Below are 27323 nucleotides of genomic sequence, written 5' to 3' on the forward strand. Positions count from 1 at the left end.
GTTTGTTACATATGTATACTTGTGCCATGTTGGTGTGCTGCACCCATCAACTCGTCAGCACCCATCAACTCGTCATTTACATCAGGTATAACTCCCAATGCAATCCCTCCCCCCTCCCCCCTCCCCATGATAGGCCCTGGTGTGTGATGTTCCCCTTCCTGAGTCCAAGTGATCTCATTGTTCAGTTCCCACCTATGAATGAGAACATGCGGTGTTTGGTTTTCTGTTCTTGCGATAGTTTGCTGAGAATGATGGTTTCCAGCTGCATCCATGTCCCTACAAAGGACACGAACTCATCCTTTTTTTTTGGCTGCATAGCATTCCATGGTGTATATGTGCCACATTTTCTTAATCCAGTCTGTCACTGATGGATATTTGGGTTGATTCCAAGTCTTTGCTACTGTGAATAGTGCCGCAATAAACATACGTGTACATGTGTCTTTATAGCAGCATGATTTATAATTCTTTGGGTATATACCCAGTAATGGGATGGCTGGGTCATATGGTACTTCTAGATCTAGATCCTTGAGGAATCACCACACTGTTTTCCATAATGGTTGAACTAGTTTACAATCCCACCAACAGTGTAAAAGTGTTCCTATTTCTCCACATCCTCTCCAGCACCTGCTGTTTCCTGACTTTTTAATGATTGCCATTCTAACTGGTGTGAGATGGTATCTCATTGTGGTTTTGATTTGCATTTCTCTGATGGCCAGTGATGATGAGCATTTTTTCATGTGTCTGTTGGCTGTATGAATGTCTTCTTTTGAGAAATGTCTGTTCATATCCTTTGCCCACTTTTTGATGGGGTTGTTTGTTTTTTTCTTGTAAATTTGTTTGAGTTCTTTGTAGGTTCTGGATATTAGCCAACATGGCACAAGTATACATATGTAACAAACCTGCACGTTATGCACATGTACCCTAGAACTTAAAGTATTAAAAAAAAAAAGTTATGTTAAAAGAAAGACTGAAATGAAAGCAATAGTTGCTTGGAATTAGGGGTGGTAGTGGGAATTTACTGCATATGGGCTGAGGGAAGTTTTTGAGATGATGAAAATGCTCTAAAACCATAAATTTACTAAAAAATAATGTATACAGTTACAATGGGCACATTTTACGATATGTAAATTATACCACAATAAAGCTTTATGTACCATTTAAAAAAAAAAAAAGAGATACCATTTCATGCCAGTTAGAATGGTGATCATTAAAAAGTCAGGAAACAACAGATGCTAGAGAGGTTGTGGAAAAATAGCAACGCTTTTACACTGTTGATGGGAGTGTAAATTAATTCAACCATTGTGGAAGACAGTTTGGCGATTCCTAAAGGATCTAGAACTGGAAATACCATTTGACCCAGCAATCCCATTACTGGGCATATGCCCAAAGGATTATAAATCATTCTACGATAAAGACACATGCACATGTATGTTTATTTTGGCACTATTCACAATAGCAGAAGACTTGGAACCAACCCAAATGTCCATCAATGATAGACTGGATTAAGAAAATGTAGCACATATACACCATGGAATACTATACCGCCATTAAAAAGGATGAGTTCATGTCCTTTGCAGGGACATGGATGAAGCTGGAAACCATCATTCTCAGCAAACTATCACAAAATCAGAAAACCAAACACTGCATGTTCTCACTCATAAGTGGGAGTTGAACAATAAGAACATATAGAAGCAGGGAGGGGAACATCGCACACCAGGGCCTGTTGGGGGGTGGGGGGGTTAGGAGAGGGATAACATTAGAAGAAATACCTGATGTAGGTGACGGGTTGATGGGTGCACCAAACCACCAGGGCACATGTATACCTATGTAACAAAACTGCACGTTCTGCACATGTACCCCAGAACTTCAAATATAATTTAAAAAAATAAATAAATAAAATAAGCATCCAAATAGGAGAGAATAGTAAAATCATCTCTTTTTGCAGATGACACGATCGTACATGTAGAAAACTCTAAAGACTCAACAAAAAATTATTAGAACTAATACACGAATTCTGTAAAGTTGCAGGATACAAAATCAACATACAGAAGTCAGTGGTGTTTCTATACACTATAAACTATCCCAAAGGAAATTAGAAAATAATCTTATTTACAATAGCAACAAAAGAATAAAATACTTATGAATAGACTTAACCAAAGAAATGAAAGACTTGTACAATGAAAATATAGAAAACATTTATGAAGGAAATTAAAGAAGACACAGATAAATAAAAGATATTCCATATTCCTAGATTGAAAGAATTAGTATTGTTAAAATGTCCACAATACCCAAAGTAATCTATAGATTTGATGTGATCTGTATCAAAATCTCAAAATCTCAATGGTGTTCTTCACAGAAATAAAAAAAAAATTTAAATTAATATGAAATCACAAAAGACCCCAAGAGGGCAAAGCAATTTTTTTTTTTTTTGAGACAGAGTATTGCTCTGTCACCCAGGCTGGAGTGCAGTGGTACAATCTCGGCTCACCACAACCTCTGCCTCCCAGGTTCAAGTGATTCTCCTGCCTCAGCTACCACACCTGGCTAATTTTTGTATTTTTTCAGTAGAGACGGGGTTTTACCATGTTAGTGAGGCTGCTCTTAAACTCCTGACCTCAAGTGATCAACCCATCTCAGCCTCCCAAAGTGCTGGGATTACAGGTGTGAGCCACCACATGCAGCCAGGCAAAGCAATCTTAAGAAGAACAAAGCTAGAGGAATCATACTTCCTGATTTCAAAATATACTACAAGTCTCCAGTAATCAAAATAGTATGGTGCTGGCATAAAAACAGACACATCAACCAAGGGAACAGAATAGAAAAGCCCAGAAATAAATTCACACATTTACTGTCAACAGATTTTTGACAAGGGTGCCAAGAACACACAACAGGAAAAAGAGAGTCTCTTCAATAAATGATATTGGGAAAACTGAATTTCCACATGCAGAAGAAAGAAATTGGGCCCTTTTCTCAAACTATACATAAAATTCAACTCAAAATTGATTAAACACTTGTATATAAGACCTGAAACTATAAAACTCCTAGAAGAAAACAGGAAAAAAAACTTCCTGATATTGATTTGGGCAATACTTTTTTTATATGACACCAAAATCACAGGCAACAAAAACAAAAACAGACAACTGGGATTGCATCAAACTAAAAACTTTCTACACAGCAAAAGAAATAATCAACAGAGTGAAAAGGCAACCTATGGAATGGATGAAAATATTTGCAAACTGTATATCTGATAATGGGTAAGAAACTCAAACAACACATTAGTAAGAAACAAACTATAGACACTTCTCAAAAGAAGACATTCATACAGCCAACAGACACATGAAAAAATGCTCATCATCACTCGCCATCAGAGAAATGCAAATCAAAACCACAATGAGATACCATCTCACATCAGTTAGAATGGCAATCATTAAAAAATCAGGAAACAACAGGTGCTGGAGAGGATGTGGAGAAACAGGAACAGTTTTACACTGTTGGTGGGACTGTAAACTAGTTCAACCATTGTGGAAAACAGTGTGGCGATTCCTCAAGGATCTAGAACTAGAAATACCATTTGACCCAGCCATCCCATTACTGGGGATATACCCAAAGGATTATAAGTCATGCTGCTATAAAGACACATGCACACGTATGTTTACTGCGGCACTATTCACAATAGCAAAGACTTGGAATCAACCCAAATGTCCATCAGTGACAGACTGGATTAAGAAAATGTGGCACATATACACCATGGAATACTATGCAGCCATAAAAAGGATGAGTTCGTGTCCTTTGTAGGGACATGGATGCAGCTGGAAACCATCATTCTCAGCAAACTATTGCAAGAACAGAAAACCAAATACCTCGTGTTCTCATTTATAGGTGGGAATTGAACAATGAGATCACCTGGACACAGGAAAGGGAGCATCACACACCGGGTCCTATTGTGGGGAGGGGGGAGGGAGGAGGGATAGCATTAGGAGATATACCTAATGTAAATGATGAGGTAATGGGTACAGCACACCAACATGGCACATGTATACATATGTAACAAACCTGCATGTTGTGCACATGTACCCTAGAACTTAAAGTATAATAATAAAAAAAAAAGAAATAAACAACTCAATTAAAAATGGGCAAAGGACCCAAATAGAATTTTTCAAAAGAAGAAATATAAAAGGCCAACAGATAAATGATGCTCAGCATCACTAACCCACAGGGAAATGCAAATCAAAACACAATGAGATATTCCCTCACATCTATTAGAATAGTGTCTTAGTCTGTTATTATGGACTATAGCTTATTATGGACTATAATTTATTATGCTGATATGACAGAATACCACAGACTGAGTAATTTGTAGTGAACAGAAATGTATTTGGCTCACAGTTCTGGAGGCTGGGCAGTCCAAGATCAAGAGGCCAACATCTGGCAGAGGCTTTCTTTCTGTATCATAACATGGCAGAAGGGCAAAAAGAGGGCAAGAGACAGCAAGAGTTCAAATTCACAGCCTTAGGTGCTTTTGTAACTGGCATTAATCCATTCATGAGGGTGGAGTCCTCATAACCTAAACACCTCCCATTCGGCCCTACCTCCCAACACTGTTGCATTGGGAATTAAGTTTCCAACACATGTTTTTTTGGGGAAAACACTCAAACCAGAGCAAATAGCTATTATCAAAATGATAAAAAGATGACAAATGGTGGTAATGTGAAGAAAAGGAAACCCTTGTATGCTGTTGCTGCAAAAATAAATTGGTACAGCCATTATGAAAAACATCATAGAGTTTCCTCAAAAAACTAAAACTAGAATACCATATGATCTGGCAATCTCACTTCTGGTATATATCCAAAGGATATAAAATCAGTATGTTGAATATCTGCACTCCCATGTTCACTGTAACAGTATTCACAATAGCCAAGATATGCAAACAACCTAAGTGTGTTCATTGATGGATAGAGGGATAAAGAAAATCTGATATATATCACATATCATATATATATACATATATATCTGATGGAATATGCCCACAATTATAAAATATTATTCAGACTTAAAATAGAAGAAAATCCTGCCACTTGTGATAACATGGATGAAGCTGGAAAATATTATGCTAAGTGTAATAAGCCAGATACAGAAAGAAAAATACTTCATGACCTCATATGTGGAATCTAAGATGGTCAAACTCCTAAAAGCAGACAGTAGAATGTTAGGTGCTAGGGACCGTGGTGTGGGGGAAACAGGAAGATGTTGATCAAAGGGTACAAAATTTCACTTATGCAAGATAAATTAGTTCTGGAGATCTAATGTACGATATAGTAACTATAGTAAACAATACTGTATTGTATACTTGAAATTTGCTAAAACAGAAAGTCATAAATGTTCTCACCACAAAAAAGGTAGCTAGGCAAAGAGATAGATATATCTTAATTAGCTTGCTTGTGGTGACCATTTCACAATGTATCAAACATCATATATCAAAAACAACATAAATTGAAACATCTTAAATATATGTACCTCTTAAATATATGCAACTTTTATTTGTCAATTATATCTAAGTAAAGATTTTTAAAAAGAGATGCAGTTTCTTGGGCACCAAGTCAGGTCTGCTGAATCAGAATCTAAATTTTAATAAGATCCTTAGGTGTTTCATAAGCACACTAAAGTTTGAAAAACACTGGCAGAGGACAGAGACAGCTGTGAAAGAGTACTGGGAATGCACAGCCTATCCTCCACATTGGTCTCAGAATGATCTTCTAAGAATGTAGTGTGTACGTGTGTGTGTGTGTAGAGAGACAGAGAGAGAGTCTACAATGTGGGCATTAATGAATGATCCCACTGTATGAATTAATGAGACACATATTAGTATCCAAAACATGGGATTTCGTACCTTGACATGTCTGGGTTCTGGACAAAATTATATAACATATTCAAGGGAAAGGGAATACAGTTTGAGAAATATGGTAGTAATGCCAATTTGAAAGGCCTAGATTTAAACCATGGCATACAGCATAAGAAATACTGAAAATGATATAACTCGCAGAACACTTGGGATTTTTTTATCTGCTTGAATACACTAAAATAGGAATCAATGTAAGTCTATTATATGATCACACATCAGAGTTTAGTATCATGGGAAATTTTTAAAAATTATTCTGCCATGTAGCATTTTTTCTTCCCATGGAATAGAAAATATTAATAAATTTGTGGCTTTGTTCCTAAACAAGTTACACCAGAAATCACAACATTCTTTTTTATAAATATGTCTGTATTGGGGGGTTAAAATAGAATGAATAAAATATTCAAATCATAGAACTTTATTTAAAGATTTACCAAGGATTTTGTTTTCTCTGCTGCTGCTCTCCTCTCTATATAGGAGAAGATTTGACCTTCTATTTTATGGCCTTGCAAGAGCTTGCAAGACTTGGCTCTTGCAAGAGCTAGTATAATTAAATCCCAGGTAATAAGTAAACACTCCAACCCACCTCTCTGGGGTGGGATGGTGCAAAATTATTTGTAGAAAGCCACCTGTTTCGTCTAGCTACCTCCTGCATAAGTGGGTACTGGCAGCTCTTGGGGGCCTGAATTTTATGTCTCATTTTGACTAAAATAATGAATGTGTAGTCTGACTCCAAAAGGGGATAGTCATCTTTGATTTGAGATAGGTCTCATTGTGTTTCCAAATTTCTGATTTAAAAGAAATTTGTTGCTACAGAATAATCATTGAGAAGTAGAAAAAGTTTTGAAATGAAGTATATATCAATGTAAAATGCCATTCCGTTTTATCAGCATCTGAAAAGTTTATGTTGAACTTAAGAGTATTATATAGCTAATAAATGTTGATCATTAACTTGTGACTAAACTGTATGTGCTAGGAAGAATATGATCTCCCAGTGACGTCCACATTTTAATCCCCAGAACATTTGACTATGTTATGTTGCATGGCAAGAGGGACTTAAGGTTGCAGATGGAATTAAGTTTGCCAATTAGCTGATGTCAAAATAGGGAGAATATCCTGGATTATCCAGGTCTGCCCAATGTAATCACAAGAGGCCTTGAAAGTGAAAGAGAGAGGTAGAAGAGGAGAGTCGAAGGGAGACGTGACTACTTAAGAATAGTCAGAAAGGTGCAATGTTACTGGCTTCGAAGATGGAGGAAGGAGACCATGAGTTAATGAATGTGTGTGGCCTCTAGAAGCTGGAAAAGAAAGGAAAAAGGATTCTTTCTTTTTTGAGACAGAGTCTCACTGTGTCGCCCAGGCTGGAGTGCAGTGGTGCGATCTCGGCTCACTGCAAGCTCTGCCTCCCAGGTTCACACCATTCTCCTGACTCAGCCTCCCAAGTAGCTGGGACTACAGGCTCCCGAAAAAGGATCCTTTCCTAGAGCTTCCAGAAAGAAATGCAGCCCTGATGACACCTTGATTTTAGCCCACTGAGACTTGGGTCAGTCTTCTGCCCTATAGAACTGTAAGATAATAAACTTGTGTTGTTTTAAGCCATAGTAAGTTTGTGGTAATTTGCCACCCCAGTATTAGAAAACTAATACCCTACATACATTGACTTTGCTTTCATTCATTACTCAATCTTTGTGCCTTGATTAGAAACCTGCTTGGGGAGACAATTTATTAATTCAACAAATAGTTAATGACTGACTACATAAATCCTAGATTCCATATATTATGTACCAGGCATTGTGCTAGAAGGCCTCACTGGTAAATTCTACTAAATGTTTGAGGAAGGATTAACATTAATCCTTCTTAAACTCTTCCAAGAGATAGAAAAGGAGAGTAGATTCATTCCCTTAAGCTTTCAGGCCCCGGGGAGAATCTTTCAGGTGGTAACTGCCAGAACTCTTAGTATGTTGACCTCACCTCTGCCTTCCACACACCACTACCAATGAGGAATTAGGAGTGCACGAGAAGAGCGTCCGAGAAGAGTGTCCTCATTCATGCAAGGCTTAAGAGGGAAAGCTTGTCAACATCACCATGTCAACCAGTGGTAGGAAAGAGATCTTCATGTAAACAGAGTCCCCCTGATTGGCTGAAGCTAAGAGTCATTCTGAGGGGCGGAGCAAGATGGCCGAATAGGAGCAGCTCCAGTCTCCAACTCCCAGCGCGAGCGACACAGAAGACCCGTGATTTCTGCATTTTCAACTGAGGTACTGGGTTCATCTCACTGGGGAGTGCCGGACGATCGGTGCTGGTCAGCTAGCTGCTGCAGCCCGACCAGCGAGAGCTGAAGCAGGGCGAGGCATTGCCTCACCTGGGAAGCGCAAGGGGGAAGGGAGTCCCTTTTCCCAGCCAGGGGAACTGAGACACACAACACCTGGAAAATCGGGTAACTCCCACCCCAATACTGCGCTTTAGGAAACAGGCACACCAGGAGATCATATCCCACACCTGGCCGGGAGGGTCCCACACCCACGGAGCCTCCCTCATTGCTAGCACAGCAGTCTGTGATCTACCGGCAAGGCAGCAGCGAGGCTGGGGGAGGGGCGCCCGCCATTGCTGAGGCTTAAGTAGGTAAACAAAGCTGCTGGGAAGCTCGAACTGGGTGGAGCTCACAGCAGCTCAAGGAAACCTGCCTGTCTCTGTAGACTCCACCTCTGGGGACAGGGCACAGTAAACTAAGACACACAGACACCTCTGCACAGACGCAAACGACTCTGTCTGACAGCTTTGAAGAGAGCAGTGGATCTCCCAACACGGAGGTTGAGATCTGAGAAGGGACAGACTCCCTGCTCAAGTGGGTCCCTGACCCCTGAGTAGCCTAACTGGGAGACATCCCCCACTAGGGGCAGTCTGACACCCCACACCTCACAGGGAGGAGTATACCCCTGAGAGGAAGCTTCCAAAGCAAGAATCAGACAGGTACACTCGCTGTTCAGAAATATTCTATCTTCTGCAGCCTCTGCTGCTGATACCCAGGCAAACAGGGTCTGGAGTGGACCTCAAGCAATCTCCAACAGACCTACAGCTGAGGGTCCTGACTGTTAGAAGGAAAACTATCAAACAGGAAGGACACCTACACCAAAACCCCATCAGTACATCACCATCATCAAAGACCAGAGGCAGATAAAACCACAAAGATGGGGAAAAAGCAGGGCAGAAAAGCTGGAAATTCCAAAAATAAGAGCGCATCTCCCCCGGCAAAGGAGCGCAGCTCATCGCCAGCAACGGATCAAAGCTGGACGGAGAATGACTTTGACGAGATGAGAGAAGAAGGCTTCAGTCCATCAAATTTCTCAGAGCTGAAGGAGGAATTACGTACCCAGCGCAAAGAAACTAAAAATCTTGAAAAAAAAGTGGAAGAATTGATGGCTAGAGTAATTAATGCAGAGAAGGTCCTAAACGAAATGAAAGAGATGAAAACCATGACACGAGAAATACGTGACAAATGCACAAGCTTCAGTAACCGACTCGATCAACTGGAAGAAAGAGTATCAGCGATTGAGGATCAAATGAATGAAATGAAGCGAGAAGAGAAACCAAAAGAAAAAAGAAGAAAAAGAAATGAACAAAGCCTGCAAGAAGTATGGGATTATGTAAAAAGACCAAATCTACGTCTGATTGGGGTGCCTGAAAGTGAGGGGGAAAATGGAACCAAGTTGGAAAACACTCTTCAGGATATCATCCAGGAGAACTTCCCCAACCTAGTAGGGCAGGCCAACATTCAAATCCAGGAAATACAGAGAACGCCACAAAGATACTCCTCGAGAAGAGCAACTCCAAGACATATAATTGCCAGATTCACCAAAGTTGAAATGAAGGAAAAAATCTTAAGGGCAGCCAGAGAGAAAGGTCGGGTTACCCACAAAGGGAAGCCCATCAGACTAACAGCAGATCTCTCAGCAGAAACTCTACAAGCCAGAAGAGAGTGGGGGCCAATATTCAACATTCTTAAAGAAAAGAATTTTAAACCCAGAATTTCATATCCAGCCAAACTAAGTTTCATAAGTGAAGGAGAAATAAAATCCTTTACAGATAAGCAAATGCTTAGAGATTTTGTCACCACTAGGCCTGCCTTACAAGAGACCCTGAAGGAAGCACTAAACATGGAAAGGAACAACCGGTACCAGCCATTGCAAAAACATGCCAAAATGTAAAGACCATCGAGGCTAGGAAGAAACTGCATCAACTAATGAGCAAAATAACCAGTTAATATCATAATGGCAGGATCAAGTTCACACATAACAATATTAACCTTAAATGTAAATGGACTAAATGCTCCAATTAAAAGACACAGACTGGCAAACTGGATAAAGAGTCAAGACCCATCAGTCTGCTGTATTCAGGAGACCCATCTCACACGCAGAGACATACATAGGCTCAAAATAAAGGGATGGAGGAAGATTTACCAAGCAAATGGAGAACAAAAAAAAGCAGGGGTTGCAATACTAGTCTCTGATAAAACAGACTTTAAACCATCAAAGATCAAAAGAGACAAAGAAGGCCATTACATAATGGTAAAGGGATCAATTCAACAGGAAGAGCTAACTATCCTAAATATATATGCACCCAATACAGGAGCACCCAGATTCATAAAGCAAGTCCTTAGAGACTTACAAAGAGACTTAGACTCCCATACAATAATAATGGGAGACTTCAACACTCCACTGTCAACATTAGACAGATCAACGAGACAGAAAGTTAACAAGGATATCCAGGAATTGAACTCATCTCTGCAGCAAGCAGACCTAATAGACATCTATAGAACTCTCCACCCCAAATCAACAGAATATACATTCTTCTCAGCACCACATCATACTTACTCCAAAATTGACCATGTAATTGGAAGTAAAGCACTCCTCAGCAAATGTACAAGAACAGAAATTATAACAAACTGTCTCTCAGACCACAGTGCAATCAAACTAGAACTCAGGACTAAGAAACTCACTCAAAACCGCTCAACTACATGGAAACTGAACAACCTGCTCCTGAATGACTACTGGGTACATAACGAAATGAAGGCAGAAATAAAGATGTTCTTTGAAACCAATGAGAACAAAGATACAACATACCAGAATCTCTGGGACACATTTAAAGCAGTGTGTAGAGGGAAATTTATAGCACTAAATGCCCACAAGAGAAAGCAGGAAAGATGCAAAATTGACACTCTAACATCGCAATTAAAAGAACTAGAGAAGCAAGAGCAAACACATTCGAAAGCTAGCAGAAGGCAAGAAATAACTAAGATCAGAGCAGAACTGAAGGAGATAGAGACACAAAAAACCCTCCAAAAAATCAATGAATCCAGGAGTTGGTTTTTTGAAAAGATCAACAAAATTGACAGACCACTAGCCAGACTAATAAAGAAGAAAAGAGAGAAGAATCAAATCGACGCAATTAAAAATGATAAAGGGGATATCACCACCGACCCCACAGAAATACAAACTACCATCAGAGAATACTATAAACACCTCTACGCAAATAAACTGGAAAATCTAGAAGAAATGGATAATTTCCTGGACACTTACACTCTTCCAAGACTAAACCAGGAAGAAGTTGAATCCCTGAATAGACCAATAGCAGGCTCTGAAATTGAGGCAACAATTAATAGCCTACCAACCAAAAAAAGTCCAGGACCAGATGGATTCACAGCTGAATTCTACCAGAGGTACAAGGAGGAGTTGGTACCATTCCTTCTGAAACTATTCCAATCAATAGAAAAAGAGGGAATCCTCCCTAACTCTTTTTATGAGGCCAATATCATCCTGATACCAAAGCCTGGCAAGGACACAACAAAAAAAGAGAATTTTAGACCAATATCTCTGATGAACATCGATGCAAAAATCCTCAATAAAATACTGGCAAACCGGATTCAGCAACACATCAAAAAGCTTATCCACCATGATCAAGTGGGCTTCATCCCTGGGATGCAAGGCTGGTTCAACATTCGCAAATCAATAAACATAATCCAGCATATAAACAGAACCAAAGACAAGAACCACATGATTATCTCAATAGATGCAGAAAAGGCTTTTGACAAAATTCAACAGCCCTTCATGCTAAAAACGCTCAATAAATTTGGTATTGATGGAACGTACCTCAAAATAATAAGAGCTATTTATGACAAACCCACAGCCAATATCATACTGAATGGGCAAAAACTGGAAAAATTCCCTTTGAAAACTGGCACAAGACAGGGATGCCCTCTCTCACCACTCCTATTCAACATAGTGTTGGAAGTTCTGGCTGGGGCAATCAGGCAAGATAAAGAAATCAAGGGTATTCAGTTAGGAAAAGAAGAAGTCAAATTGTCCCTGTTTGCAGATGACATGATTGTATATTTAGAAAACCCCATTGTCTCAGCCCAAAATCTCCTTAAGCTGATAAGCAACTTCAGCAAAGTCTCAGGATACAAAATTAATGTGCAAAAATCACAAGCATTCTTATACACCAGTAACAGACAAACAGAGAGCCAAATCAGGAATGAACTTCCATTCACAATTGCTTCAAAGAGAATAAAATACCTAGGAATCCAACTTACAAGGGATGTAAAGGACCTCTTCAAGGAGAACTACAAACCACTGCTCAGTGAAATCAAAGAGGACACAAACAAATGGAAGAACATACCATGCTCATGGATAGGAAGAATCAATATCGTGAAAATGGCCATACTGCCCAAGGTAATTTATAGATTCAATGCCATCCCCATCAAGCTACCAATGAGTTTCTTCACAGAATTGGAAAAAACTGCTTTAAAGTTCATATGGAACCAAAAAAGAGCCCGCATCTCCAAGACAATCCTAAGTCAAAAGAACAAAGCTGGAGGCATCACGCTACCTGACTTCAAACTATACTACAAGGCTACAGTAACCAAAACAGCATGGTACTGGTACCAAAACAGAGATATAGACCAATGGAACAGAACAGAGTCCTCAGAAATAATACCACACATCTACAGCCATCTGATCTTTGACAAACCTGAGAGAAACAAGAAATGGGGAAAGGATTCCCTATTTAATAAATGGTGCTGGGAAAATTGGCTAGCCATAAGTAGAAAGCTGAAACTGGATCCTTTCCTTACTCCTTATACGAAAATTAATTCAAGATGGATTAGAGACTTAAATGTTAGACCTAATACCATAAAAATCCTAGAGGAAAACCTAGGTAGTACCATTCAGGACATAGGCATGGGCAAAGATTTCATGTCTAAAACACCAAAAGCAACGGCAGCAAAAGCCAAAATTGACAAATGGGATCTCATTAAACTAAAGAGCTTCTGCACAGCAAAAGACACTACCATCAGAGTGAACAGGCAACCTACAGAATGGGAGAAAATTTTTGCAATCTACTCATCTGACAAAGGGCTAATATCCAGAACCTACAAAGAACTCAAACAAATTTACAAGAAAAAAACAAACAACCCCATCAAAAAGTGGGCAAAGGACATGAACAGATATTTCTCAAAAGAAGACATTCATACAGCCAACAGACACATGAAAAAATGCTCATCATCACTGGCCATCAGAGAAATGCAAATCAAAACCACAATGAGATACCATCTCACACCAGTTAGAATGGCAATCATTAAAAAGTCAGGAAACAACAGGTGCTGGAGAGGATGTGGAGAAATAGGAACACTTTTACACTGTTGGTGGGATTGTAAGCTAGTTCAACCATTATGGAAAACAGTATGGCGATTCCTCAAGGATCTAGAACTAGATGTACCATATGACCCAGCCATCCCATTACTGGGTATATACCCAAAGGATTATAAATTATGCTGCTATAAAGACACATGCACACGTATGTTTATTGCAGCACTATTCACAATAGCAAAGACTTGGAATCAACCCAAATGTCCATCAGTGACAGATTGGATTAAGAAAATGTGGCACATATACACCATGGAATACTATGCAGCCATAAAAAAGGATGAGTTTGACTCCTTTGTAGGGACTTGGATGCAGCTGGAATCCATCATTCTTAGCAAACTATCACAAGAACAGAAAACCAAACACCGCATGTTCTCACTCATAGGTGGGAACTGAACAATGAGATCACTCGGACTCAGGAAGGGGAACATCACACACCGGGGCCTATCATGGGGAGGGGGGAGGGGGGAGGGATTGCATTGGGAGTTATACCTGATGTAAATGACGAGTTGATGGGTGCAGCACAGCAACATGGCACAAGTATACATATGTAACAAAACTGCACGTTATGCACATGTACCCTACAACTTAAAGTATAATAATAATAAATAAATTTAAAAAAAAAAAAAAAAAAAAAAAAAAAAAAAAAAAAAAAAAAAAAAAAAAGAAAAGGAGAGTAAACTTTACAACTCATACTATGAGGCCACCATTATCTTGACATCAAAGCCAGACAAATATATCACAAGAAAAGAAAATTACAAATTGCATGCAATTGAATATGTGAATATAATATTCCCTTAGGCATATAGATGCAAAAATCTTCAACAAAATATTAGCAAACCAAATCCAGCAGCATGTTATAAAGGTTATATCCCATGCTCAAGTGGAAATTATCCCAATAATGCAAGAGTGGTTCAGCATAAGACAATCAATCCACCAGTCAACTCCACATTAATAAAATATAGGGGAAAAAAATCCTGCAAGTTTATTCTGGTTGATGCAGAAAAATCACTTGATAAAGCTGAACACTTTTTCATGACAAGAAAAAAAAATAAAACCAGTAAGCAAACTAGAAATAGAAGAGAAAATCCACAACATGATAAAGAGCATTCATAAAATACCCAAAACTAACATCACACTCAATGGTAGAAGACTGAAAGATATTTCCCTAACATCAGAAATGAGACAAGAATGCCTGCTGTTATGACTTCTATTCAAAATTGTATTGGAAGTCTTAGCCAGAGCAATTAGGAAAAAAAGAAATAAAAGCCTTCCAAATTGAAAAGGAATAAGTAAAGCTATCTTATTCTCAGATGAACATGAGCTTATATATGGAAAACCCCAAAGAATCCACAAAACACTATAGAGCTAATAAATGAATTCAGCAAAGTTGCAGGATATAAGATCAACACGCAAAAATCAGTTGTATTTCTACACACTAGCAATGAACAATCTGTGATGAAATTAACAAAATAAAAAATAATTCTATTTAAAATAGCATCAAAAAGAAGAAAATACTTAGGAATAAATTTGGCCAAGGAGGTACAAGACTTGTACATTGAAAACTACAAAACATTGCTGAAAGATATTAGAGACAGCATAAAGAAGTGGAAATATATCCTGTGTTCATGAATTAGAAGACAATATTATTATGATGATGGTACTACCCAAAGTGATCTACAGATTTAATACAATCTGCATCAAAATCCCAGTGACCTTTTTTTTTTTTTGGCAGAAATGGAAAAGCCAGTCTTAAAATTCATGTGTGATTGTGTGGGACCTCAAATAGCCAAAATAATCTTGGAAAATAACAAAGCTGGAGAACTCACATTTCCCAAATTCAAAACTTCTTATAAGGCTACAGTTATCAACACTTTGTGGTACAGGTGTAAGGACAGACATATATATATATAAATGGAATAGAATTAGGAAGCAAGAAATAAACCCGTAAATGTATTCATGGGTATGTACCTCAAATATGAATGGTTTCCAGCTTATAATGGTTGGACTTACAATGTTTTGACTTTATGATGGTATGAAAGCAACATGCATTCAGTAGAATGTATACACATAAAAGTACTTAAAATACACATACAACCACATACAACCATTCTGTATTTCACTTTCAGTGCAATGTTTAATAAATTACATGAGATAGTCAATACTTCATTATAAATTTGACTTTGTGTTATATGATTTTGCCCAACTGTAGCCTAATTGTAAGTGTTCTGAGCATGTTTAAGGTAGGCTGGGCTAAACTATGATGATTGGTAGGTTAGCTGTTGATATGGTTTGATTCTGTATCCCCACCCAAATCTCATGTCAAATTGTAATCCCCATGTGTCAGAGGAGAGGCCTGGTGGGATGTCATTGGATCATGGGGGTGGATTTCCCCTTGCTGTTCTTGAGACAGTGAGTGAGTTCTCATGAGATCTGATGGTTTAAAAGTGTATGACATTTCCCCACTTCACTCACTCTCTCTTCTGCTCCACCATAGTAAGGCGTGCTTGCTTCCCCTTCACCTGCTGCTGTGACTGTAAGTTTCCTGACGCCTTGCAGTTATGCTTCCTGTTAAGCCTGCAGAACTGTGAGTCCATTAATAAATGCTTCATAAATTACCAAGTCTCAGGTAGTTATTTATAGCAGTGTGAGAATGTGTCCGGAGCTGCACACCCCGGCCATAGCGAATAATAATTAAGGATTAAAACGCCTGAGCTATATTCATTTCCACCCCACACCTTCTCCCTATCTTTGCCTTTTTTCCCCTGTACTAATACCTCATTAAAGATGGCACTCTTCCTGCTTCTTCTTCACTCACTTTTCCTGCGCCCGGGAAAATTGTTACTTAATAGCGCAAGCGCAACATGACGTCTGACCGGAGAAACCGAAACTAACCTGGCCACGCCCTCGGCAATGAGATCATTTCCGCCTTAGCCCAACCCCTTCCCTTCCAAGTGTATATAAGGCAGTGCATTACCGCCATTAAACGAGACTTGATCAGAGCACTGTCTTGTCTCCATTTCTCGTGTCTCTTGTTCCCCAAATTCCCACCCCCTCCTCCAGGGCCTGCTCTGACTATCCCGCGGGCCGGGATATGTGGCGCCCGAACAGGGACCTGGAAACGAGGGACTCCGTGAGGAAGAGGACGCCAAAGGACAGTCGACCGCTAACGAAGACAAAAGGAGTCAAACTCTTCCGATCACCGCGGGAACCTGCCGCGTCAGGATCGAAGGTAAGTGACGTGTCCGAAATGGGACAAGAATTAAGCCAACATCAAATATATGTAGGACAATTAAAAGAGGCTTTAAAGATATGAGGAGTAAAGGTTAAAGGTAATGATTTGTTTAAATTTTTTGATTTTGTAAAAGACACTTGCCCTTGGTTCCCACAGGAAGGAACTATTGATATTAAAAGATGGCGTAGAGTAGGGGATTGTTTGCAGGACTATTATAATACTTTTGGGACAGAAAAAATTCCTGTAACCGCCTTCTCTTATTGGAACCTCATTAAAGATTTAATAGATAAGAAGGAGGCCAATCCGCAAGTCATGGCTGCGGTCGCTCAGACAGAGCATATTTTAAAGGTTAGCTCCCGCTCTAACCTCACAAAGCCTCCGCAAGATATGGAGGAAGATCTCATTTCCCTCGAAAGTGATCATGAGGAAATTAAGTCTCCTTCTGTAATAGATAAAGAAATACCACACGAAAACAAACCAAAAAAATACCCAATTTTACAGATGCTTCAAAAGGAGAGGAAATTAATAAGCCTAATCAATTGGATATAAATTGGGATGATTTAGAGGAAGAGGCGGCTAAATATCACAACCCTGATTTGCCTCCCTTTACTTCATACCCACCCCCATATAATAAGACACATAATGAGGCTTCTGTGCCCATTGTTATGGCAGCAATAGATCCCAAAGAAGAATTAAAGCAAAAAATTGCTCAACTAGAAGAACAGATTAAACTTGAAGAGTTACATCAATCATTGATAATTAGGCTCCAAAAGCTAAAAACAGGAAATGAAAAAATACCTAACTCAGACGCTATGGAGGGTTCCTTGTGCCCACTTCAGCGGCCTGGACAACATGTTCCAAGAGGGGGGTTAGTTGCTAGCCGACATAGAGAAGACTCCTCCCCCAAAGACGTTTTTCCGGTCACGGAAACCATAGATGAACAGGGACAGGCTTGGAGGCATCATACTGGATTTGATTTTACTATTATAAAAGAGTTAAAGACTGCTGCCTCTCAGTATGGGGCTACTGCTCCATATACTCTTGCTATAGTGGAATCTGTAGCTGAGAATTGGCTCACTCCTACAGACTGGAATACCTTAGTCAGGGCAGTTCTTTCTGGGGGAGACCACTTAATTTGGAAGTCAGAGTTCTTTGAAAATTGTAGAGATACAGCTAAAAGAAATCAACAGGCAGGAAACGGTTGGGATTTTGATATGTTAACAGGTTCAGGTAATTATGCAGACACTCAGGCCCAAATGCAATATGACCCTGGACTGTTCTCACAAATCCAGGCTGCTGCTACAAAGGCCTGGAGAAAACTTCCCGTTAAAGGAGATCCAGGGGCCTCGCTCACAGCGGTTAAACAAGGACCCGATGAGCCATTTTCAGACTTTGTGCATAGACTTATGACCACGGCAGGTAGAATCTTTGGAAATGCAGAAACGGGTGTAGATTATGTTAAACAGTTAGCTTATGAAAATGCTAACCCCGCCTGCCAAGCGGCAATCAGACCTTATCGAAAGAAAACAGATTTAACAGGATACATTCGCCTTTGTTCAGATATTGGGCCCTCATATCAACAAGGCCTAGCAATGGCCGCCGCTTTTAGCGGCCAAACAGTAAGAGATTTCCTCATTAACAAAGGTAAAGATAAAGGGGGATGTTTTAGATGCGGTAAAAGGGGACACTTTGCAAAAGATTGCTGTGAAAACCAAAATAGGAGTCCAGAAGCAAAAATCCCAGGCCTTTGCCCAAGGTGTAAAAGAGGAAGGCACTGGGCAAACGAATGTAAATCTAAAACTGACAGTCAAGGAAATCCTTTACCCCCCAGGCAGGGAAACGGGATGAGGGGCCAGCCTCAGGCCCCGAAACAAGCATATGGGGCAGTCAGCTTTGTTCCAGCCAGCAACAGCAATCCATTTCAAAACTTAGTAGAGCAACCCCAGGAAGTGCAGGATTGGACCTCAGTTCCACCTCCCACACAATACTAACACCTGAAATGGGACCGCAAACCTTAAATACCGGAATATATGGACCCTTACCACCTAACACTTTTGGGCTACTTTTAGGAAGAAGTAGTGTCACCATGAGAGGCTTACAAGTCCTCCCTGGAGTTATCAATAATGATTATGAAGGAGAAATTAAAATTATGGCCAGAGCTATTGATAGTATTATTACTGTCCCTCAAGGAGTTAGAATAGCTCAGTTACTCCTGCTACCTTTGGTTAAAACAGATAATAATATCCAATACTCTAATAGAAATATAAAAGGTTTCGGATCATCGGATATATATTGGGTGCAACCAATTACAAATCAAAAACCCTCTCTAACCTTATGGTTAGACGGGAAGGCATTCACTGGACTAATAAGACACAGGGGCTGATGTAACTATCATTAAACAGGAAGATTGGCCCTCTCATTGGTCTACCACAGAAACTTTAACTCACTTGAGAGGAATTGGACAAAGCAGTAATCCTAAACAAAGTTCTAAATACCTAACATGAACAGATAAAGAAAACAATTCAGGCCTCATTAAGCCATTTGTCATCCCTTACCTACCTGTTAACCTTTGGGGGCGAGATCTACTCTCTCAAATGAAAATTATAATGTGTAGTCCAAATGATATAGTTACTGCACAAATGTTAACTCAAGGATACACCCCTGGTAAAGGTCTTAGAAAAGGAGAGAACGGTATCCCACAGCCTATACTGGTTTCAGGACAACTTGATAAAAAAGGGTTTGGAAATTTTTAGCTCAGGCCACTGACATACCTGCACCCCAAAGGTGCGCTGACCCCATTACCTGGAAGTCAGATGAGCCCGTTTGGGTTGATCAGTGGCCTTTACTCAATGATAAACTAAGTGCTGCCCAACAGTTAGTGCAGGAACAACTAGCAGCAGGACATATTGAGGAAAGTAATTCCCCTTGGAATACACCTATTTTTGTTATTAAAAAGAAGTCTGGTAAATGGAGACTCTTACAAGATTTAAGGGCAGTAAATATCACTATGATCCTTATGGGTGCCTTACAACCAGGATTGCCTTCACCGGTTGCGATTCCTCAAAAATATTTTAAAATTGTTATTGACCTTAAAGATTGCTTTTTTACAATTCCCCTTCACCCTGCTGACCAGAAAAGATTTGCCTTTAGTCTTCCATCTACAAATTTTAAACAACCAATGAAGCGCTATCAATGGAAAGTCTTACCTCAGGGTATGGCCAATAGTCCTACCTTGTGTCAAAAATATGTAGCTGCCGCTATAGAGCCAGTCAGAAAAACATGGGCACAAATGTATATTATACATTATATGGATGATATTTTAATAGCAGGAGAAATTGGCGAACAAGTCTTACAGTGCTTCGCCCAACTCAAACAAGAGTTAACAGCAGCCGGACTACAGATAGCCCCAGACAAGGTACAATTACAAGATCCATACACTTATCTTGGTTTCCAGATTAATGGACCCAAAATCATTAATCAAAAGGCCGTTATACGTCGTGATCATTTAAAAACTTTAAATGATTTCCAAAAATTACTGGGAGACATAAATTGGCTTCGACTGTACTTAAAGCTCACCACAGGAGAGTTAAAACCTCTTTTCGATATATTAAAAGGAGACTCTAATCCAAAATCCCCCAGGTCCATTACTAAAGAAGCATTAATAACACTCCAACAGGTAAAACATGCCATTGCAACACAATTTGTTACCGGTATTGATTATTCTCAGCCATTAATATTCCTTATTTTTAACACAACAATAACCCCTACTGGCCTATTTTGGCAGAACAATCCCATTATGTGGGTACACCTGCCCTCCTCCCCTAAAAAGGTTTTGTTGCCTTATTATGATGCCATAGCTGATCTAATTATCTTGGGAAGAGAAAACAGTAGAAAATACTTTGGAATAGAACCCTCTACCATTATACAGCCCTACACTCAATCACGCATCCATTGGCTGTTACAAAATACGGAAGCCTGGCCAATTGCTTGCACTTCTTATACTGGCGCGATTGACAACCATTACCCACCTAACAAACTTATTCAATTTTGTAAACTTCATGCGTTTGTATTTCCCCATATTACCAGTAAAGAACCTCTCAATGATGCATTACTAATTTTCACTGATGGATCTTCCACAGGACTTGCCGCTTACACTTACAATAATGTAGTCGTTAAATTCCAGACCACTTATACATCAGCTCAGCTGGTCGAATTGCAAGCTATAATTGCAGCACTATCAGCTTTTCCTTGTCAGCCACTTAACATTTATACAGACAGCGCCTACCTGGCTCATTCAATACCCCTCTTAGAGACCGTGTCTCAAATTAAACATATTTCAGACACAGCTAACCTATTTTTACAATGTCAACAACTTATCCGAAAAAGGACTACTCCCTTTTTTCTTGGGCATATTAGAGCACATTCAGGATTACCGGGACCTCTAACACAAGGTAACGCAACAGCTGACACGGCAACAAAAACCATAGCCACAGTCACTACAGACAATTTGCAACAAGCGCAAAAAGCACATGCCTTACATCATTTAAACGCCCAAACCTTAAGACTTATGTTTAAACTTACCAGAGAACAAGCTCGACAAATAGTTAAACAATGCGCCAACTGCATAACATATTTACCTGTTCCCCATCTAGGAGTTAACCCCCGAGGACTCATCCCCAACGAAATTTGGCAAATGGACGTTACTCACCACTTAGAATTCGGTCAAGTAAAATATATCCATGTATGCATAGACACCTATAGTGGATTCATCAGTGCAACTCTCCAAACAGGAGAGGCCACCAAACATGTCATAGCTCATTTATTACACTGCTTTTCTATTTTAAGAATACCCAAACAAATCAAAACAGATAATGGACCCGGTTATATAGCCAAAACCTTCTTACAATTTTGTAATACCCTACAAATTAAACATACCACAGGCATTCCCTATAATCCCCAAGGACAAGGTATAGTAGAAAGAGCTCATCTGTCATTAAAAACTATTATCACAAAATTAAAAGGGGGGAGCTGGTACCCCGTGAAGGGTACCCCCAGAAACATACTCAATCATGCCCTGTTTATCCTTAATTTTTTAAATTTGGACAGTCATGGAAAATCGGCTGCCGACCGTTTCTGGCATCCTGAATCTCAAAAACAGTTTGCAATGGTAACACTCGATAGTTCACGGCATGGCCCCGATCCAGTTTTAATTTGGGGAAGAGGCTCAGTATGCATCTTCTCACAAAAAAATGATGCAGCCAGATGGCTGCCTGAAAGATTGGTAAGACAAATAAATCATAACCATTGTCAGTCCAGGGAAGATAAATCTCCCTGAGAAGTTCTTTCCTTCTTGTTTTTCAGAAAATGAAGCCTAACATGAAATTCCTTTGGAGAATAATCGCTCTATATAACATAGTGACAGTCTATGCAGGTTTTGGTGACCCTCGTAAGGCAAGAGAATTATTACAAAAACAATACGGCCAGCCTTGTGACTGCAGAGGGGGACAAATATCTGAACCTCCGTCAGATAGAATCACCCAGGTGACCTGCACGGGCAAGACAGCTTACCTAATGCCAAACCAGTTATGGAAATGGAGGGATATGTTTGGCTTTACAGGAAAAGTGCTGTTTTTACGCCAACAAATCCGGAATCGTCAGAGATAAGATAAAAACTTTGCAAGAAGAACTAGAAAAGCGCAGAAAAGGCTTGGCCGCCAATCCACTATGGACTGGACTCGATGGACTTCTCCCCTATCTCCTGCCATTTCTTGGTCCTTTACTCACCCTTCTACTCTTCCTCACTCTCGGGCCTATAATCCTTAATAAGCTTATGGCATTTGTCAGACAACAAATTGAGGCCTTCCAGGCCAAACCTATACAGGTCCATTATCATCGCCTTGAGATGACTGAAAATGGTGAGTCTTATTTACCTTAATAAGACCACCTCCCCTGTGTGCTGAACTGGACAGTCAATGACGGGTAAGAGGACACTATCTCCATCGAAGCCTAAGACAGGAGGGCCGCCCTTGCTGCTGCCTTATCCCATGACGGGCCTAGAAGGTGGGGGTGAGTTGACCCAACCTAAGACAGGCACAGTTCCCGAGGGGTTTTCTTGTCATAAAAATATAAAAAGGGGGACCTGTCCGGAGCTGCACGCCCCGGCCATAGCGAATAATAATTGAGGATTAAAACGCCTGAGCTATATTCATTTCCACCCCACACCTTCTCCCTATCTTTGCCTTTTTTCCCCTGTACTAATACCTCATTAAAGATGGCGCTCTTCCTGCTTCTTCTTCACTCACTTTTCCCGCACCCGGGAAAATTGTTACTTAATAGCACAAGCGCAACATGACGTCCGACCGGAGAAACCGAAACTAACCTGGCCACGCCCTCGGCAATGAGATCATTTCCGCCTTAGCCCAACCCCTTCCCTTCCAAGTGTATATAAGGCAGTGCATTACCGCCATTAAACGAGACTTGATCAGAGCACTGTCTTGTCTCCATTTCTCGTGTCTCTTGTTCCCCAAATTCCCACCCCCTCCTCCAGGGCCTGCTCTGACTATCCCGCGTGCCGGGATAAGAATGGACTAATATAGCTGTATTAAATGAATTTACACTAATAATGGTTTTAACTAACAATGGGTTTATCAGGATGTAATACCATTCCAAGTTGAGGAGCATCTGTAATTTAAAACAGCTGTTCAAACACTTGTACAGGAGCGTTCATGGCAACACTATTCACACTATCCAATCAGTAATGTAGGGGATCAAATGCCACCTCAAAATATGCCACTTTGGCATATTGATTATTTTGAGTTTAAAGGCACTTGAAAATAGCAGATGCAAGAAGAGCATGCTGACCTTCCTTTTTTTTTCATGAAAGGAAGAGATGAAACTCTGATGTGAAAGGTATTATCTGTATACCAGGAAGAAGAAACACATTCTTATTGCCCCAGATGGGGAGTCCAGGTTTGAGGGAAAGCTGCTCCAAAAAAACCTTGTTAAACAACTCTTACCTTCTTAGTGACTTTTCCACAATTAACTCTCCTAGCCCAAACCCCATTGTCTTGTTATGTTTTCACAATTTAACACACTTTTTCCACCCTAGTATGTAAGTATTCAGCTGTAATTGCTCATTTGAGTCTTCGTATTTCTTACGAGGGCTCCCATGTACATGTAAAAAAATTTTGTATGCTTTTCTTTTGTTAATCTGTCTTATTTAAGTCCTAGCTGGAGAATCTAAGAAGATAGAGGGCAACATTTACCTCCTCTGCCATGGAAATCACTTAATGAACTGTTCATCAACTGATGAGTAGATAAACAAAATCTGGCCTATTTAAACAACAGAGTATTTCTCATTGGTGTTGTCTCAATGCTTAACACAGTATGCCTGGCGCTACCCTTCAATATTTTTTGAAGAATGAGACAATGAATTATCATGTCTCCAGCTAGGTTCGCCAGTATGAGTAATATGTAGTGAGTGCCTACTGTGTGCCATTTTACTACCTAAACTTTGCATGGACTCTGTCCCCTAATCTTATCTACCAATGCCATTGTCTTAGTTGAGATATCTGTCATTTCTAGACTGGTATAATACAGCAGCTTTCTAATTCCAATCTCAGTCCTCTCTGTTCTATTCTCCACACACAATCCTCTCTGTTCAATTCTCCATGCAGCTTCCAGAGTGATCCTTCTAGAGGCAAATCAGACCATGTCACTCCCAAGCTGAAAGATCACAGTGGGTTCAGTGTAGCCTACAGGGTATTCTAAACCCTGAGCATGGTATAATAGAGCCTCCATGTCTTGGCTCCTGCCTACCTCTTTCCCAGCCACATCAACCACTACTACTCCACTGGCATCCTACTCTCCAGCCTTAATGAATTGGTTGCAACTCCCCTCCTCCCACCAGTGCCTTGGCTTCTCATCATGCTACAGATTCTTTAACACACGCACTGTCCTCCAAGAAGCTTGCCAGATCCACTCCTATTCTTTCAACGAAATGTTTATTGACCACTCTTTATACACTATGACCAAACAGGATTTATCCCACAAATGTAAGGTTGGTTCAACATGTGAAAATCGGTTTATATAATACACCATATTAATGGTTGGTTCAACATGTGAAAATCAACTTATATAATACACCGTATTAACAGAATGCATGGTGGAGCGGCGGGGGGCGCGGGGGCGGGGGAGACTCATGGTCATCTTAATCATGTACAAAAAGGATCATCTGACAAAACGCAATACCCTTTCATGAAAGTACATTCAACAAACCAGGAATAGAAAGAAACTTCTTCAACCTGGTAGAGGGCATCCATGAAAAACCCAGAGATAATATCATACTTAATGGTGAAAGACTGGTTGACTTCCCCCTAAGATCAGGAATGAGAAAAGGATGTCTTCTCTTGCCACTTCTAATTCAACATCGTACTCAAAGTTCTAGTCTGGGCAATTAGTCGAGAAAAAGAAATAAAAGGCATCCAGATTGGAAAGGAACAAGTAAAACCATCTCTATTCATACGTGCATAGATGGCATGTTCTTATATAGAGGACACTAAAGAGTCCATCAAAAGGAAAAAAAAGAAAAACCCGAGATGGTTTGGCTCTGCGTCCCCACCCAAATCTCATGTCGAATTGTAATCCCCACCTGTTGAAGGAGGGGCCTGGTGGGAGGTGACAGAATCACGGGGGCGGACTTCCCCCTTGCCATTCTTGTGATAGAGTTCTCACAAGATCTGATCGTTTGAAAATGTGCAGCCCTTCCCCCTTCGCGCACGTTCTCTCTCTCTTTCTCCTGCTGCAATATGTGAAGAAGGTGCTTGCTTCCCCTTCGCCTTCCGCCATGATTGCACGTTTCCTGAGGCCTGCCCAGAAGCAGAAGCCTGTACAGCCTGCAGAACCATGAGGCAATTCAACCTCTTTTCTTTATGAATTACTCATTCTCAGGCAGTTCTTTATAGCAGTGTAGAAACGGACTAATACGCCAACCCTATCTGAGTGTGCTCAGCAAAGCTGCAGTACCCAAGATCAATCTGCAACAATCAGTGGTATTTCCATACTCTAGCAGTGAATAACATGGATGAACCCTGATGAAACCATTATGCTAAGTGAAAGCAGCCAGACACACAAGGCCTCACATTTGGTCGTACGATTCCATCTATAGGAAATCTCCAAAACAGGCTAACCTCTACCGACAGAAAGCAGATTGACAAGTGGTTGCCAGGGACTATCGGGAACGTGCGTATGGGCGGGGGGAGAGGGCTGTGTGTGGCGGGGTGTGGGGGTTGGTAGTGGCGGTGTGGAAGGAGGCGTGTGGCAAGTGACTGCTTATAGGTGCAGGGGTTTCAGTTTCTTCTGAGGGTGTTGAAAATGTTTTGGAACTAGGTGGTTGTGACGGATGTGCAACATTGTGAAGGCGTGGTACCCACTCTCCCCTCGCCCACCCCTCTGTCTTTCCCACAATGTTCCCATCCAGTAGAAAGGGAGAGTCCCCACTGGCAGAGAGAGGGTCGCGAGCGGGATTCCCCTCCCCCCACCATGGCCCTCCAGTCACTTCTAGGCCCAGGCCTGCTCCCTCGAGGCCAGTGGGAAAGCGCTGAGGTCACCTGATGGACGTGTCCCTTGTGAGGCCGTCACCGCGTGCGTGCCCGTCACCGCGTGCGTGCCCGTCACCGCGTGCGTGCCCCTCACCGCGTGCGTGCCCCTCACCGCGTGCGTGCCCCTCACCGCGTGCGTGCCCCTCACCGGACGTGCGTGCCCATTGGTTTCGGCTCCCCAGCCAATGAGGGGCTGGGCCCTGGTCGCTAGGATACACAGTACTGGACGCGGTAACTGTCATCTTGAGAGCCATCTTGTCTAGCTAGGGCAAGCCGAGATAGCACACTCAACGCCCAGCATGTCGGAGAGGAGGAGCCATCGCCGGTCCTCCAGGGCTGGTGGCCGGGGGCGGACCCGCTCTCGCACCGTCCGAGCGGAGCTTTCGTTTTCGGTGAGCCAGGTGGAGCGCGGTCTACGGGAGGGCCACTACGCTCAGCGCCTGAGTCCCACGGCGCCGGTCTACCTCGCTGCGGTTATCGAGTACCTGACGGCCAAGGTCCTGGAGCTGGCGGGCAACGAGGCCCAGAACAACGGAGAGAGGAACATCACTCCACTGCTGCTGGACATGGCGGTTCACAACAACAGGCTGCTGAGCACCCTTTTTGACACAACCACCATCTCTCAAGTGGCCCCCGGCGGGGACTAGCTTCTGACGCCCGGCCCCTGGGACCTGGCAGGTCCACTCGTCCACCCACCCAGCCCCAAACTCCCCGGCCTCAAATCCCCCGGCCCGAACCCCCGGCCTTAAATCAACCCCCACCACCCGGGCCCCAAAGTCTTGGGTCTTCATTAATTCTGTCAATAAAATGTTTAAAGGAACCCACCTGCCTGCTTCAGTCACTTTGCCTTGGGGTGGGGGGGGCGTGGGCGGTGAGATGGGTGGGGGTGGGTG

The 27323-nt window shown here is 41.2% G+C and overlaps 2 protein-coding genes across 8 annotated transcripts in view; one reads left to right on the top strand and one right to left on the bottom strand.

Moving 5' to 3' along the window:
* The window catches only part of F8 (coagulation factor VIII), a 209992-nt gene that overhangs the window by 20779 nt on the left and 161890 nt on the right, over nucleotides 1–27323 (bottom strand). The window lies entirely within an intron of this gene.
* Nucleotides 26591–27250, top strand: H2AB1 (H2A.B variant histone 1). Its single transcript, XM_005595033.5, has one exon. The coding sequence runs from the start codon at nucleotides 26730–26732 to the stop codon at nucleotides 27075–27077; it is 348 nt and encodes a 115-aa protein (XP_005595090.1). The 5' UTR covers nucleotides 26591–26729; the 3' UTR covers nucleotides 27078–27250.

This window comes from Macaca fascicularis, chromosome X, assembly GCF_037993035.2.
Source record: "Macaca fascicularis isolate 582-1 chromosome X, T2T-MFA8v1.1".
Classification (NCBI taxonomy): Eukaryota; Metazoa; Chordata; class Mammalia; order Primates; family Cercopithecidae; genus Macaca; species Macaca fascicularis.

Coding starts and splice junctions, on each gene's coding strand:
- H2AB1 (XM_005595033.5), top strand. CDS start 26,730: ATGTCGGAGAGGAGGAGCCATCGCCGGTCCTCCAGGGCTGGTGGCCGG.